The sequence below is a fragment of the Protopterus annectens genome, chromosome 7.part0 (assembly GCF_019279795.1).
Source record: "Protopterus annectens isolate FY-2018-M chromosome 7.part0, PAN1.0, whole genome shotgun sequence".
NCBI lineage: Eukaryota > Metazoa > Chordata > Ceratodontiformes > Protopteridae > Protopterus > Protopterus annectens.
Window position 1 is genome coordinate 515580847 of NC_056739.1, and position 13846 is coordinate 515594692.

General features: G+C 39.9%; 1 protein-coding gene across 1 annotated transcript in view; it reads left to right on the plus strand.

The window, feature by feature from the left end:
* Positions 1-13846, plus strand: part of LOC122806582 (venom prothrombin activator vestarin-D1-like) — a 112223-nt gene that overhangs the window by 53812 nt on the left and 44565 nt on the right. The window contains exon 4 of the mRNA XM_044077125.1: positions 2948-3061. Within this exon, the coding sequence (XP_043933060.1) occupies positions 2948-3061 (114 nt within the window). The remainder of the gene's footprint in view (positions 1-2947; positions 3062-13846) is intronic.

The following is a 13846-nucleotide window of genomic DNA, read 5'->3' on the forward strand; positions in this document are numbered from 1 at the left end:
TATTGATAGCTGTCTAGAGTGAGTTGCTCCCAGTTGTATTAAAGTTAAGTCAAACTCAAAACAAAGCCACCCTGGTGGAATCATAGTTTCAATGAAACATCTTTTAAAAATGTTTCATGATCGGGTTTAATGTGTTTTAATAATAGGCATGTGTTTTAATAATGTTTAAACAATAGTTATAAGTCTTACTACTGTAATATTATTATAATTATGTTTATCTAAGGATGAATGAGCTTATATAGTAGACTTAACCTTTTAATAGATGTTTTAGCTTTAACTTTTAATTGGAGTTTAATTAACTATGTAATGTGACTACTTAGTAGTTTTGTAAAGTTTAGTAGTTTTCTCTTTGTGTATGAAGCCTGTAGAAGCCTTTTTGGTGAAAGATTTCCTTGCTGTTATTAAAGAGATTATTCTATCATATTAAACAGATTATCCCATTGTGGTTTCAGTAGCTTATCTCTTTTTCGTTGGTTTGCTGTTGTGAAGCTGCTGAATTTATAACCTAGAAACTATGTTTTTCTGCTCTGGAATCACAATTTCAATTGTTTATGCAACAAAAGAAAAAAATCTTGGCTAAACTTAGGAAGAACAAACTCCAGCATACTAAAATCTCCTGACCAATCTAAACAGGCAACAAAGAGGGTAAACTAAAACTTTAAAGGTTAAATTTGAATTAAAAACTGCTTCTCAGGCAGAGGACGACCACAGAGCTTTCTACAGCTAGGTTCATAAGCTCAAAGGAAATACACAACAACAAATGTGCAGAACTTACTGTAAGTAGCATCACCCACATTGAACCAGAGGCCATTACTAACCTTTTGGCTGACAGGTTCATCTCAAATTTCTCCCCTCACTCCCCCATGATAGTCCAAAGGAAATAGCACCTGCCACAATCCTCCCAACCATTATTAGGGACAGGTCATCAATGCATTTTCCAAGGCCAAAAACACTGCATTGATGGTACTTGATAATATTCTAGGATGTTTACTAAATAGCATTAAACAGAAACCTCTCTGGTCCACTTGAATGACTTTTCATCCAGAGTCTACAATCATATTTGTGTTCAAGGAATGGAAGATGGCTGCCATCATTCCCCTGCACAAAGGAGGTCTAACCACTGATCCAGGTAACTGTAGGCCCATAAGTCAGACCAGCCTCATATGTAAAGCCATGAAAAGAATCATCAAGGACATGATAAATGAGGACATAGGTAACTTGCAAATGTTGGACCCATCACAGTTTGACTTTGTTAAAGGAAGGTCATGCTTATTAAATCTGGTGGAGTTCTATGAGAGGGTCACAAAAGCAATGGATGAAGACAAGACTGTGCACAAAGTTTACCTCGATTTGGCCAAGGCTTTTGATAGAATACCTCACTCAGCATTCTAGACAAGGTCACTAAATTAGGTATAAATCTTTTATCACCCTCTGGATAGCCAAATGGCACATTGATAAGACCCAGGTCATCAGAATAGGTGAGGCCATCTCCACCAGGAGGTCAGTCACTAGTGGAGCAGGTAGGTTTGCAAATTATTGCAAGCTGGGGGTTACTTTGACTCCCCTGCAGACACTAGCATTCTTCAAGAAGGCCAATCTTTAACTTACAAATGGCATGAAGGCCTTGGTCTTAAACTCAGTGCTAAGAAATGCATAATTGTACCCTTTGGGAGGTAAACCATCCTGGCTAATTACCATGTTGATAATACACCCCTGAGAGTTGACCCAGTGGTCAGGGATATTGGGACGCAGATAGACTTATCTTCGAGCACCACATGGCCACAGTGGTGAGGAAATCCTTTTATGTTGCTCAACTTATAAGTCAGTGCATGGCATTTAGGTCCAAAGAGGTCATTATCCCACTGTACTCTGCCCTAATCAGACCAATCATAGAGTACAATGCTCCTTTTGATATATATCTGACCAGGCATATGCAGCAGCTAGAGTGCCCTTAGAGGTTCCTTACAAAAAGAATACAAGTCTTATGCAGTTCCCTCTACTCAGTCTCCTATAAATTGCTGAGGGGTGATCAATGCCTAGCTTATAAGGCATCCGCAAACTCCACACTTATAAATCTCCTGCATATTTGAAGTCAAACATTGCCAGAAATACAAGATTTAGGGACCTGAATTTTGTCTGTTACTTAAACAGAACATGCTGGAGAGATAGATATGAGTCCCAGAGACTGCCTGTCCTATGGAGCAGGCTTTCCAACCATTTGAAGCTGAGTTTGTCTATTACTCAATTTAAGCACAACCTAGACCAGTGAATGGGGAATTGGAAATTTACACTGGGCCTGGCACCCATGTCCCTTATGGACAGAGGTAACTTAAAAGTGCCTGGGTCTAAATGTACTATTTGAACACAGGATGTCATTTTTTGGGGGAAAACTTGGCTAGGCTTAGAAAGCCCCCCCTCCCCCCCCAGGTCATTAGCCTAGTAGCAAACTGTGAATGCGTGAAAGTTACTCAGTACTTTGTGTGCTAGTACAAAATAAAATGTTTGCCCATGCCACACATTTAATTTTCAGAAGAAAATACTTTAGAGCATTTATTTATATATTTAAAAAAGTATTTATCCATGTTTATATGTATGTATGAATTCAATTATTCATTATTTGTTTGTTTATGTGTGTGTGTTTTTTTTCTTTTGTTTATTTGTTAGTTAACTGGGAGAGGAGAGTGTACAGGTACAGGACCATTTTTAGCATTGAAACATTTATCCTTTTTTTTCTATTGTTTTTGTCTTTAAGTACAAAGTAATCTGGTTGTTACCAGACATTTGGATTGTTTTTAAAAGTGTAATTCTAGTTAGGAAACTACAAATAATTAGTCTTATGATTTTGTAAATGTAATTATAGCTAGGCACAATTTTCTCTGAGATATTTACATATACATCTAGTCTTCAATGTAGTAAAACTGTTGTATTAATATCTTACATTTTACAGATGTGGATGAATGTAAATCATCCCCTTGCCTCCACAACGGGACCTGTCAGAACACCCCTGGCAGCTTTGCCTGTCAGTGTACCGGGGGATATGAAGGCCAGTACTGTGATGCAGGTGAGAGTGCAATTATCTATATAGAATGTAGAAGAGAAGTCAATATGATCACAGGTCCTTTGTGTACTTCTTCATTTGTCATACTATAGTAAATTGGTTTATCCCTTATCATTGACACCGTTAAAATTTTTTGTGCATGCTTGTTTATTAAGAGAATTATCTTATGCAGAATGCCTCAATGCATTCAAGCAGTTTGCACAGTACTAAACAGAACAGACTGTAATTCACAGACAGAATGAACAGTTATTCAACTGAACACAGGACTCTAAACTATCTTAAAACACTTCTCTCTAAATACTTTACAGAAGGTGTTAATGCTTAACAGAAACCATGTTCAATACCATAAAGGAAATAGTCAGAAGCCCTTTTTCTTGTCAACCCTAAATATGTGCACACTGATCAATCCCTAACAGATTAAATAACTTTCTAGTTCTGTGATTATAACTCATAGGCACTTTTCCATCTCCCTAATGATTCACTTCCTGATGTTTTCTGCACAATTCTTCTATCCATAGTCTCTTCCATACCCTAATACAAACTTCCCGATAAAGCCTTACCCCCTTATTTTGACTTTGTAATGTAAGAAGTCATATTTAGGTTCATAGGTTCATAGGTTCATACTAGGCTATCTGCCCTGGGGCATTTATAAGCCTAGCCCGATTGTGTTTGGCTTACGCTACCCCTTGATTTGAGTATACTGTGCCCTTTTTAAAGTTTAGTTTACTGTGCCTCTGTCTAATAGTGACATGGAAGTAATCCCCGGGACAAAGCTATGATCCCCCATCCACTCATCAAGATTCTTCTTGAAGAGAGTCAGTGAGGTGCTCTGCCTAACATGAATTGGAATTCTATTCCAGAGCGAAGGGAGCCTCTGGGTTATGAATCTGTCCCTCCAGCATGTTCTATTTATTTCTGTGATGAGATTCAAGTCCCTCGATCGTGTGGCTCTAAGGTATTTAGATTTACTGAGGTGGAGCATGTTCATTAATTCTGGGTTGGACATAGCTTTATATGTCAGGCATAGATCGCCTCGAAGTAGGCGGTATGCAACTGAGTAGAGCTGGAGTTTTTTAAACCGAGCAGCATATGGCATCTGTTTGAGTCCCTTGATCCTCCTGGTGAGGTACTTTTGGGGTCTTTCTAATTGCTGCAGGTATCGGGTAAGGTACATCCCAAAGGGGGCATTGTATTCTATGATGGGCCTGATGAGGGATGAATAAAGGGGCACGATTACCTCTCTTGATCTAGATGTGAATCCTTTTATGATGAGGTGGGCTATGTAGAAGGTCTTTCTAACCACTTTGGCAATGTGGTTGTCAAAGGAGAGATTGCTATCAACTTGGGTCCCCAGATCCCTAATTACTTTCTCTGTACTTAATGGGTTACCACCTATGTAGTAATTTGTGGGCACATTGTTTTTGCCAAAGGGTATGACTATACACTTTTTGACATTTAGCTTTAGAGCATGGCTCTGGCACCAGTTATCCATCTCTGCGAGACCTTTTTGAAGGATGTTTGTGTCAGCTGGAGAGTCGATTATGGCGCCCAGTTTGCAGTCATCTGCGAACTTGGTGAGCCATAGTCCTCCCACATTGGCCTGTACCTCAGAAAAGTAAATACCGAACAAGAGAGGTCCCAGGACAGAACCTTGTGGGACACCACTTGTGACTGGTTTCGAGTCTGACATGGCTCCAGCAACTCTGACTCTGTGGGTTCTGTCTTTGAGCCAGTTTGCGACCCATCTTGTGACATAGGGGTTTATATTTAGGCTGGATAGCTTATCTATGATGCCCGAGTGGGGTATTGTGTCAAATGCCTTTGCAAGGTCCAGATAGGCTGTGTGGACTACCTTCCCTTCATCTATGGCCTTGGTGACTGTTTCAAAGAAGTCGACCAGGTTCAAAAGGCAGGATCTGCCCTTGATGAAGCCAAATTGGGTAGGATCTAGTGTCTGTAGGTCCCCAATGTCTTTGTTTATGAGTTCCATGATGATCCTCTCCATAGCCTTGCAGACTAAGCTAGTCAGGCTTATGGGGCGATAGTTTCCAGGGTCCGCAGAGGCGCCACCTTTATGAAGTGGGACCACTGTTGCTGTACGCCATTCTTTGGGCACATATCCTGTAGTGAGGCTGAGATTGTACAGCAGTTTTACTTGAGGGATTAGTTCTTCTTGGAGTTCGTGTAGGACGCAACCCGGGATGCCATCTGGTCTCATAGAAGCAGTGTTCTTTGCTTTGGAGAGGGCGGCCTTCACCTGAGCATCAGAGATGTTTGGGAGGCTGCACTCTGCCGGGATAGATACTTGCTCTTTTGGGGGAGGGGGAGAAGTTTGCACTGAACCTGTCTGCCAGGATATTGGCGATGTCTGTGGGTTCAGTGTATTTTTTGTCACTTAGAATCAACTCAGAACAAGTCTGGGAGTTGCATCCCAGGTTCCTAACATAACTGAAAAAAGCCTTATGATTGTCTTTAGTGTCCTGTGCAATTTTTCTCTCGAAGCTGGCCTTGGAGGATTTTATGAGGGATCGTAATTTTTGCTAGTACTGATCAGAGATGCCTTCCCTTTTAGAGATTTTGCTCTATCATGTAGTAGCTTCCTCCTTCTGTTGTACAGTTTATTTATGGCTGGGGTCCACCAGACTGGACGCCTGCCTTTGGATGATTGGGTCTTGATTTTGTTTGGGATAGCATGATCCATGCATTCCTGGAGATGTCCGTAGAATGCATTTATATAGGATTCTGCAGTTTGGGCCGTAGTTTCCACTGGCCCTGGGGCCTTGAAGGATTCCACTTCAGTTTTGAGAAGTGTGATGTTCGCTTTTGAGAAGTTTTTCACTGTGGTTTTCTGGGCTGGGGGTGGGGTGGGGATGTGGATATCCAGTGAAATTAATTTATGGTCTGATCTTACCAATGAGGGATATACTTCTGGTATGGAGCATAGAGTCCCCATGTTGGTAATGATCAGGTCTAGTATGGTTTCCCCTCTTGTGGGAGTGATGACTAGTTGTTCCATAGCATTTGAGTTTATAAATTCCAGGAACCTTTGGGCTAAGGTGCTGGTGCTTCAGTAATGCTCCCAGTCTATGTTTGGGTAGTTGAAGTCACCCAATATAATGGTGTTCGGAGAGATCTTCATGTTCTCCAATGTTTTCAGGAAAACCGAGTGGGATTCCTGACTTTGAGAGGGTGGTCTGTAGGATGCTATAAACTGAAAAGCAGTCTTGCCCACTGTCAGTTGCACATGGATGGTCTCCGATACTTCGTGCAATGCCACTAACCTGGAGGTGTGGATATCCTTGATAAATATGGAAACTCCCCCCTTTTGTGGTTCGGTCCGGGTTTTGGGGCCGAAAAGCATGATATGAGGTATAACCTGGTAGTGCTGGGGTGCTCTCTGGAGCCTTGAACCAGGTTTCTGTCACTGCACAGATATCGATGTTCTCCATACTGAGGAGAGTTTGAGTGCATGCATCTTTAGGTTAAGACTTCTGGCATTTAGCAGCATTACCCTTAATTTCTTGTTCCTTGTGCTGTCTATGGAGGTGGGTTTGACTTTTGAGCCTTGCCTAAAAAAGGCACTATGGGGTGGCAAGAGCCTTTGCCAATATCCGAAAGCCCAGGGGTGACAGGTGCAAGCCGTCCCTAGCGAAGCAACATGGCTTGTCGAGCATGTCATCCCAGGCTGACAGACACTGGATCCCCTTTGAATGACACCAAAATTTTAGCCAATTGTTAAAATCGATCATTTTGTCTTTATACTGTGGCATCATTCTAGGTGAGGCTAAGATGCTGCTCAAGGTCAGGGTCATACCGGCCTGGGCTACATGATCAGAGAGCTCCTCTATGTCTCTTTTCATGTAGTCGAGGGAGGTATGTCTCAGGTTATTCACGCCAGCATGTACAATGACTGAGTCATATTTGTATTTGCTTTGGAGTTACCTGAGTGCTTGCGTTATGTGGCGGATCCTAGCACCCGACAGGCAGCTCACTGTGACCTTCTCTTTATTCAGCCTAGTGAGTGGGACGTCAGTGTGTCTGACGATAGAGTCACCTATTACAAGAGTATCAGGTGTGTTATTCAGCCTTAAGGGCTGTGACTGCTTGGAACACTGACTTTGTGTGCTATGTGTTGTACGTGTTTTGTTTTGGGGTAGCGTTTGCTTGGATGTCTGCTTTGGAGGTCTCTGTTGCTTAGGTAGATTTTTATTTAGAGCCTCCGAGTATGTTTTTGTGTTTTTATGTGTTTGATTCGCTGTTGTGGTGGGACTATGTGATACTGGAATTGTGTTGTGTGAGGTTACCTTCTCCTCCTGACTGGTTACACCAGTTTTGAGATGAGAGAGCTCAGCCTCCAGTTTGGCTATATGGTTGCATCTCTCACATATATTTGAACCTGTTTGGAGGAGGAGAGGGTTGTCCGTGTACATGAGACAGTTGTAACATTGCTTCAAAATTCCCAGATTCACCAGCTGGACTGGAGAGGAAACCATTGACTGACCTTTGGACATGCTAGAGTAATATAGGGAACTGAATTAAAACAGACCAATAGGGGACAAGGTAATCGTAGAGAGTATAAGAGTAAGTAGTGCTTATGGTTTATTAGTGCTAACTTGTAAAATTACTTATTTGGACCAGTGAGGGGCCTTAGAATGAGAATATGGTGTTTAATTTGAGAGATAGAGCAGTTCTAAGGGAAAAATTGAAGAGCAGACTTTGTGGAGCCAGGAATAGTTTAAACCCAATTAGGCGGCGCTGCCCGATGTTGCGCTATGCGCAAAAACGCGCAAAAACGCGCAAAAGAGGGTTTTAAGAGAGGGAGATCAAGGAGTTAGGAACTGACCCAAAATGGCCAATAAAACTACAGTTTCAAGGCAGTAACCACTCCCACAGGGGCAGGCAGGCTGCTCAATGTTTATCACTGCCACTGATGAACACAGAGACTTCCCTTTAGCCCAAGCAAACAATGGCCTCCAAGAAACTTACAAACAGTTCAGAACAGCAAATCTGTAACTGAACTTTTTTAAATCTCAGAAAAGTGGGAAAAAGCAAGATTTTTTTTTTAAAGGAAAGCAGAGGTTCACAAGTATCAACAAGTTAGAACAGTGCAGTAAATGACCCCACACTTGAGTGCTAGGACAGAGACAGATAAAATGCAAGTTTTAAGAAAAAAGATTTTAAAAATAAGTGCAGGCAGGAAATTCAGTAATCAGCTCTAGGTTGTGTTCTAAATACAGTTACCAACACAGAAATCAAGTTTAACAAGCCAGAAAATGCTCAAAAGTAGGCAGCAATGCAGAAAAACTTAACAAATAATCTGAAGCAAAATACTTAAAATCTCAAAAGTGGCTCCTTTCTTCTCTCAGCATTTTCTCCTCTTGGTGGGTGCTTCACCAACAGCCAACAAGTCCAAAAAGATGCCAAAACCATGAGGCAATCGGTTTTAAGAGAGGGAGATCAAGGAGTTAGGAATTGACCCAAAATGGCCAATAAAACTACAGTTTCAAGGCAGTAACCACTCCCACAGGGCAGGCAGGCTGCTCAATGTTTATCACTGCCACTGATGAACACAGAGACTTCCCTTTAGCCCAAGCAAACAATGGCCTCCAAGAAACTTACAAACAGTTCAGAACAGCAAATCTGTAACTGAACTTTTTTAAATCTCAGAAAAGTGGGAAAAAAGCAAGATTCTTTTGTTTTTTTAAGGAAAGCAGAGGTTCACAAGTATCAACAAGTTAGAACAGTGCAGTAAATGACCCCACACTTGAGTGCTAGGACAGAGACAGATAAAATGCAAGTTTTAAGAAAAAAACGATTTTAAAAATAAGTGCAGGCAGGAAATTCAGTAATCAGCTCTAGGTTGTGTTCTAAATACAGTTACCAACACAGAAATCAAGTTTAACAAGCCAGAAAATGCTCAAAAGTAGGCAGCAATGCAGAAAAACTTAACAAATAATCTGAAGCAAAATACTTAAAATCTCAAATCTTTTAAAGCTTAAACTTAAAACTTAAAATCTAAAATCTTTTAATCTTAAAATCAATTATACTGGAAACAGAGTCATTCTTATGAATGCAAGTAAATTTGTTTTCTTTACCCTCCTGTAATCATTTATTTTATTTATTTATTTATTTTATTTAACATTTGTTGACCGGGAAAGTCCGACTAGGTTCCACAGATCCTGTTTTCAGCGGAGGCCCGGGGAAAAATGCTCCAGATCAGCCAAATCAGCCATAATTTCCCCCACATTATTTGGTAAATTTATATTGCTTTTAAAGTTCCATTGTTGGGTAGTTTAAAATTCTACAAAAGAGCATACATATCATATTTGCTCCTTCAGTTTGATTTTGTTTAGGGATGTTTCTTTTCACATGGTGGATGGTACTTTGAAGATCTGCAGCTCCCTCCTGTTTCTTCTGTTTATTATCCTGTCCCTAGTCACCTTCTCATTTTCCTACCACATGTCTTGCCTAGTTTATTCCTAAGCTAACACTGTATTATCCCTATAAAATCAGTCTCATCATTTCACTCCCTTCCGTCATTTCCTTTCCCTAATTTTTACTAATCTCTGGCATCCCCATATTTTCCTCATTTCTCTTCCCCATCTGATTTCATTTCCTGTTTTAAGTAATTTTCTAACAAAATTCAAAAGGGCCCTCTTCTCGTATGTCATTTCTTCCTTCTCCTTTACCCACCCTTCAACTAATATCCATTTGTACTCTTTCCTCAGGCCTAGGTTCTCCACCCTCTCTAGCAGTCATGAACAGGCAAAAACTTTAGATATTCTCCACCTTCTTGAAGTATATTTCATTTAACTGCCCATACTGATTTCCAGATCTCTTTTACCTTAGAACAGAATTCCTAGAGCTAACAATGTGCTACTCTTCATCCCCAATGTCTGCTATGGCTTAAGAATTTTTCGTGGCTATATATTCAGGTTATAATAACATTATACAATGACTACTCTCCATTACTGCTTTTATGTCTCTCTTCCAACACTATTATACACATGCTACAAATCTTCAACATATTTCATCTTGTTCCTTTTTCATTTCATTGCCATAGCCCCAAAAATATTTCCTCACTTTCTTTTCTAAACACATGAAATCTCCTCTTTACTCTGCCTTATAGCATCTATCCTACAAGCCATGCTTGCCTGTAATTGTATGTTTCAGCTTTACGTAAGTTCTCTTCTTATCCAGTTCCTACCATTTTTCCTCATTGTTCCCATCCATGTTGATTTGATTCCTGCTCCATTGACCCTTGACCTCTGCACTATATTTATTGCTACTGCATAGTACCTAAAATCTGTTAAGCTCCCCCCACCACCACCACTGCCACCATTATCTGAACAAGCAGTGACACAACACAGAATTGTTATAGATGTTATTAGATGCAGTAAGAGTATTTTTCAAATGATTATGTGCCTTGTTTACTTTTAGTGATGCTACACATGCCCCTTGAACCATGGATGATTACACCACTCCCAGTGAATTGCATCCCATGCTCCATGATTGAAATTACATGAAGCACAGCCCAAGCCAAAACAAGTGATATCATGGAGTGTATTCAGACTTATGAAGGATAGATTCCATTATGTAGACACTTCCAGTTGGGCAGTACAGTTGATTGCTAACATGCCTATATTTGACCTGTGTGCAATGCTAGACATATGGTCTTGGAAAACCAAGGGCTTGAGCTAAATCACACCATTTCAGAGTATGCTGCTCTTAATACAGAAGCAGTAACTGGGCTGGGAGGTGATACAGGGGAAGGTAGTGCAGCAATTCAATGCAGCGATGGGTGCAACACATTGCAGCACAGACAAAGCATCATTGTGTGGTCTACAGCTGTGCACCATGACACAGACACTGCAGAATAGTATGATAGATACTGCAACATCAGGTTCTGCAAGGTGGTACATGTCCTGGCCACACATCAGATATTAACAGTCCTACATAAGTTAAGGAGTGGGCAGGGGGCACTCATTATCACTTGCCCGTTTAGAAGGGGCACAGAAACACATTACTAGAGCTCTAAAATTTGGATTAGGATCATGAGAGGAGAAGCTGATAGCCTGTCACGCTGGGTTTTTGCTAAGTGTCAGGATCGCAGTCTCCATTTAGGGTTTGGGCTGTTCTTATGTAGCTGTTGCTGTACACATTGCTGGCTGTCAGGATTCATATGCTCTAGTGCCAAGGGTGGGATGCCTTTATCTGCCCACTGCTAGTTATTTTCTTTTTCAGAATGGATAAGTCCCACATTACTGAACTACTAGATCTTGTAGGAGTATACATACCTCTCAGCTGTACAGATTGTACATAAAATTGTGGTTTTCTGACAAATTAGTGGCAAATTATTAAAGACTGAAGTTAGAAAAAAAAGACAGACATTTGAGTTTCAGACTTCATAGCCTTCAGAAAAATTCATGCTAATGCAAAACCTGTTATTTTATCAACTTTCTATAACAAGTCTATAATATCAATATTTAAAAATTGTCCCCATTTTTGGGCCTTTATCCCACTTTTATTTAAGGCTTTGTCCGGATTTCTTGCACTAAGAGGTTGAGAGGTATGGGAGTATATTAAGGAAGAGTCCCATGGGTAGGCCCTAATAATATTGTCCACTAGTGAGTTGCCAGCATGCAGTACTAATGATGCATTGAGGATGGTTTGTGCATTGGGAGGGCACACATTATTCATCTTCACCTTCTAGTTGGAACATCCCGTAGTCATGAACTACGTAGTCAGTGAAGACAGGCTAAACTGCTGTCCTAATGTGTTGCATGGATGCATCTACAGATGTGACGTTTTCCACCAGTGACCCGAGTAGAATTTTCTTTTCATTGTTTGAATATCTTACCTCTCATCTTCATAGAGCAACATTTCTGAACAAAATAATGGGGGGGGGGCGCAAAATCTGGGGCAGATTTTAAATATTGCTCAATGTAGAAGGTTGTTAGACTAATACATCTTGCATTTGCATACAATTTATGGAGGATATGAAGACTGACACTCAAATGTCCATCAATACATATCTTTAATATTCAATAATTTGCCATAAATAAATAAATATAGCTACTGTAATACTTTTCATACCGTATTATAACGTAGCCCCTTGGTTTGAAAACAAACCTTCCAGGCTATAACAACCTCCACTGAGAATATGCACTGTGATTTGTTTTTTTTTTTTGTCATTTATTTGATAAGAAACTGAGGAGTATTCTATCTAGAAAGTGATTGTAATTGCTGTGCACATTTGTTTATGTATGTTTACATGTGTGTCTCTCTATGTATATGTATGTGAGTATCTGCTTCTGCATCTGTATCTGTGTGACTTTCTGCTTGTGTGTTTGTGTGTATTAACCTTAAATACTTATATAAATTATATTTTGCATTTAAATTACTTCTTCCAGGAACAATAAAATATGCTACTGCAACTTTGTAACTTTAGACAGAGGAACTATTTTACATTTTAAATATAAAAAATGCATACATTATTAAAAAACAAATGTTAAACAAAAATAGCCCACTGCCTAAGTGCTTTAATGCCTGCCAGGCAGTATTGCTTGTTTCTTTTTTTTGTTATGTGATTTTAAATTGGATTCCTAATGAGAGACATATAGCAGATCACTAATACAACAGATTACTGCATGTACTCCTGACACTTATTTTAACCCCAATGGGAAATCTGTTTGTGAGAAGGAGACTTCATACTTTTGGCACCTCTAGGGAAGCCATTTTGCATTTGAATGTGTATATACACCGGTGGCCAGATTCCTGGCATCCTGAAAAATACAAACTGAATTAGCTAAAGACAACTCCATCTTCAGTTCTAACAGTTCATCAAATATACTGTAGTGCAAACTGAGAAGGGATACATGCAGAACCAACGGGTCCTTCCTAAGAGGTAGTACAAAGAGCCTGTGAAAGGGGATAGCCAAGGCTACCTTGTTCAGCAATCTTTTAATGACTTTATAGATTAATGTGAAAGGGAATGTAAGCAAGATTCCCAGTAAAATCATGGAGACACTATTCTGGCTCTTGGCCAAAATTTGAAAAAAATGAAAAAAGATGCCTCAGCATAAACCAGCTTAGGATCCAACTGCCCAGTGTGATTTTTATAGGTTTCTAGTGTGTTCTGGTCTTTACTCAGATGAACTTGTACCGCCACTTCTGTAAGTTGCACATCTGCCCTGCATTGCTGGTAAGACAGAAAGAGAGAAAGAATGCCTTCCTGCTGATCTGTGTCCTACAGCAATAACACACTACTATCAAAAACATTAAAAAAACTCCTTTGTACTGACGTGTGTGAAACAAAGTATCTATTTTATTATAAAGAACATGCGTTAACAATTATTTGCATTCCTATACAAGTCACTTACGATCCAGTGTAACATAAATTGCCCATAAATCTTCATCATACCAGCATTCAGCTTGTCTATATAGTGCTACTACTTTCTTTGTAGATGCATGTCTCCACATTTCCAGGGCATTCTGTCAAAACACTTGTGTACTTTACTTATTCTAACTTCAATGTCTTTCATCTGGCTTTAAAGCTGGACATATCAATAAACTACTCAAATCCCACTAACGCTACCTCAGTTCTCAAAATCTTTTATCACTTATGCCCAGCATATTACCAATAAATGCCATCTTCTATACTTTCCTGCAGTCCCCATTTTTTATTATTACTATTCATTATGTCCCTTTATTTAAAACATGGTTTTCCATCAAAAAAGCAGGCATCCATGTGCATTCCATTGCTCTAGGAAAATATAACACTGAAAA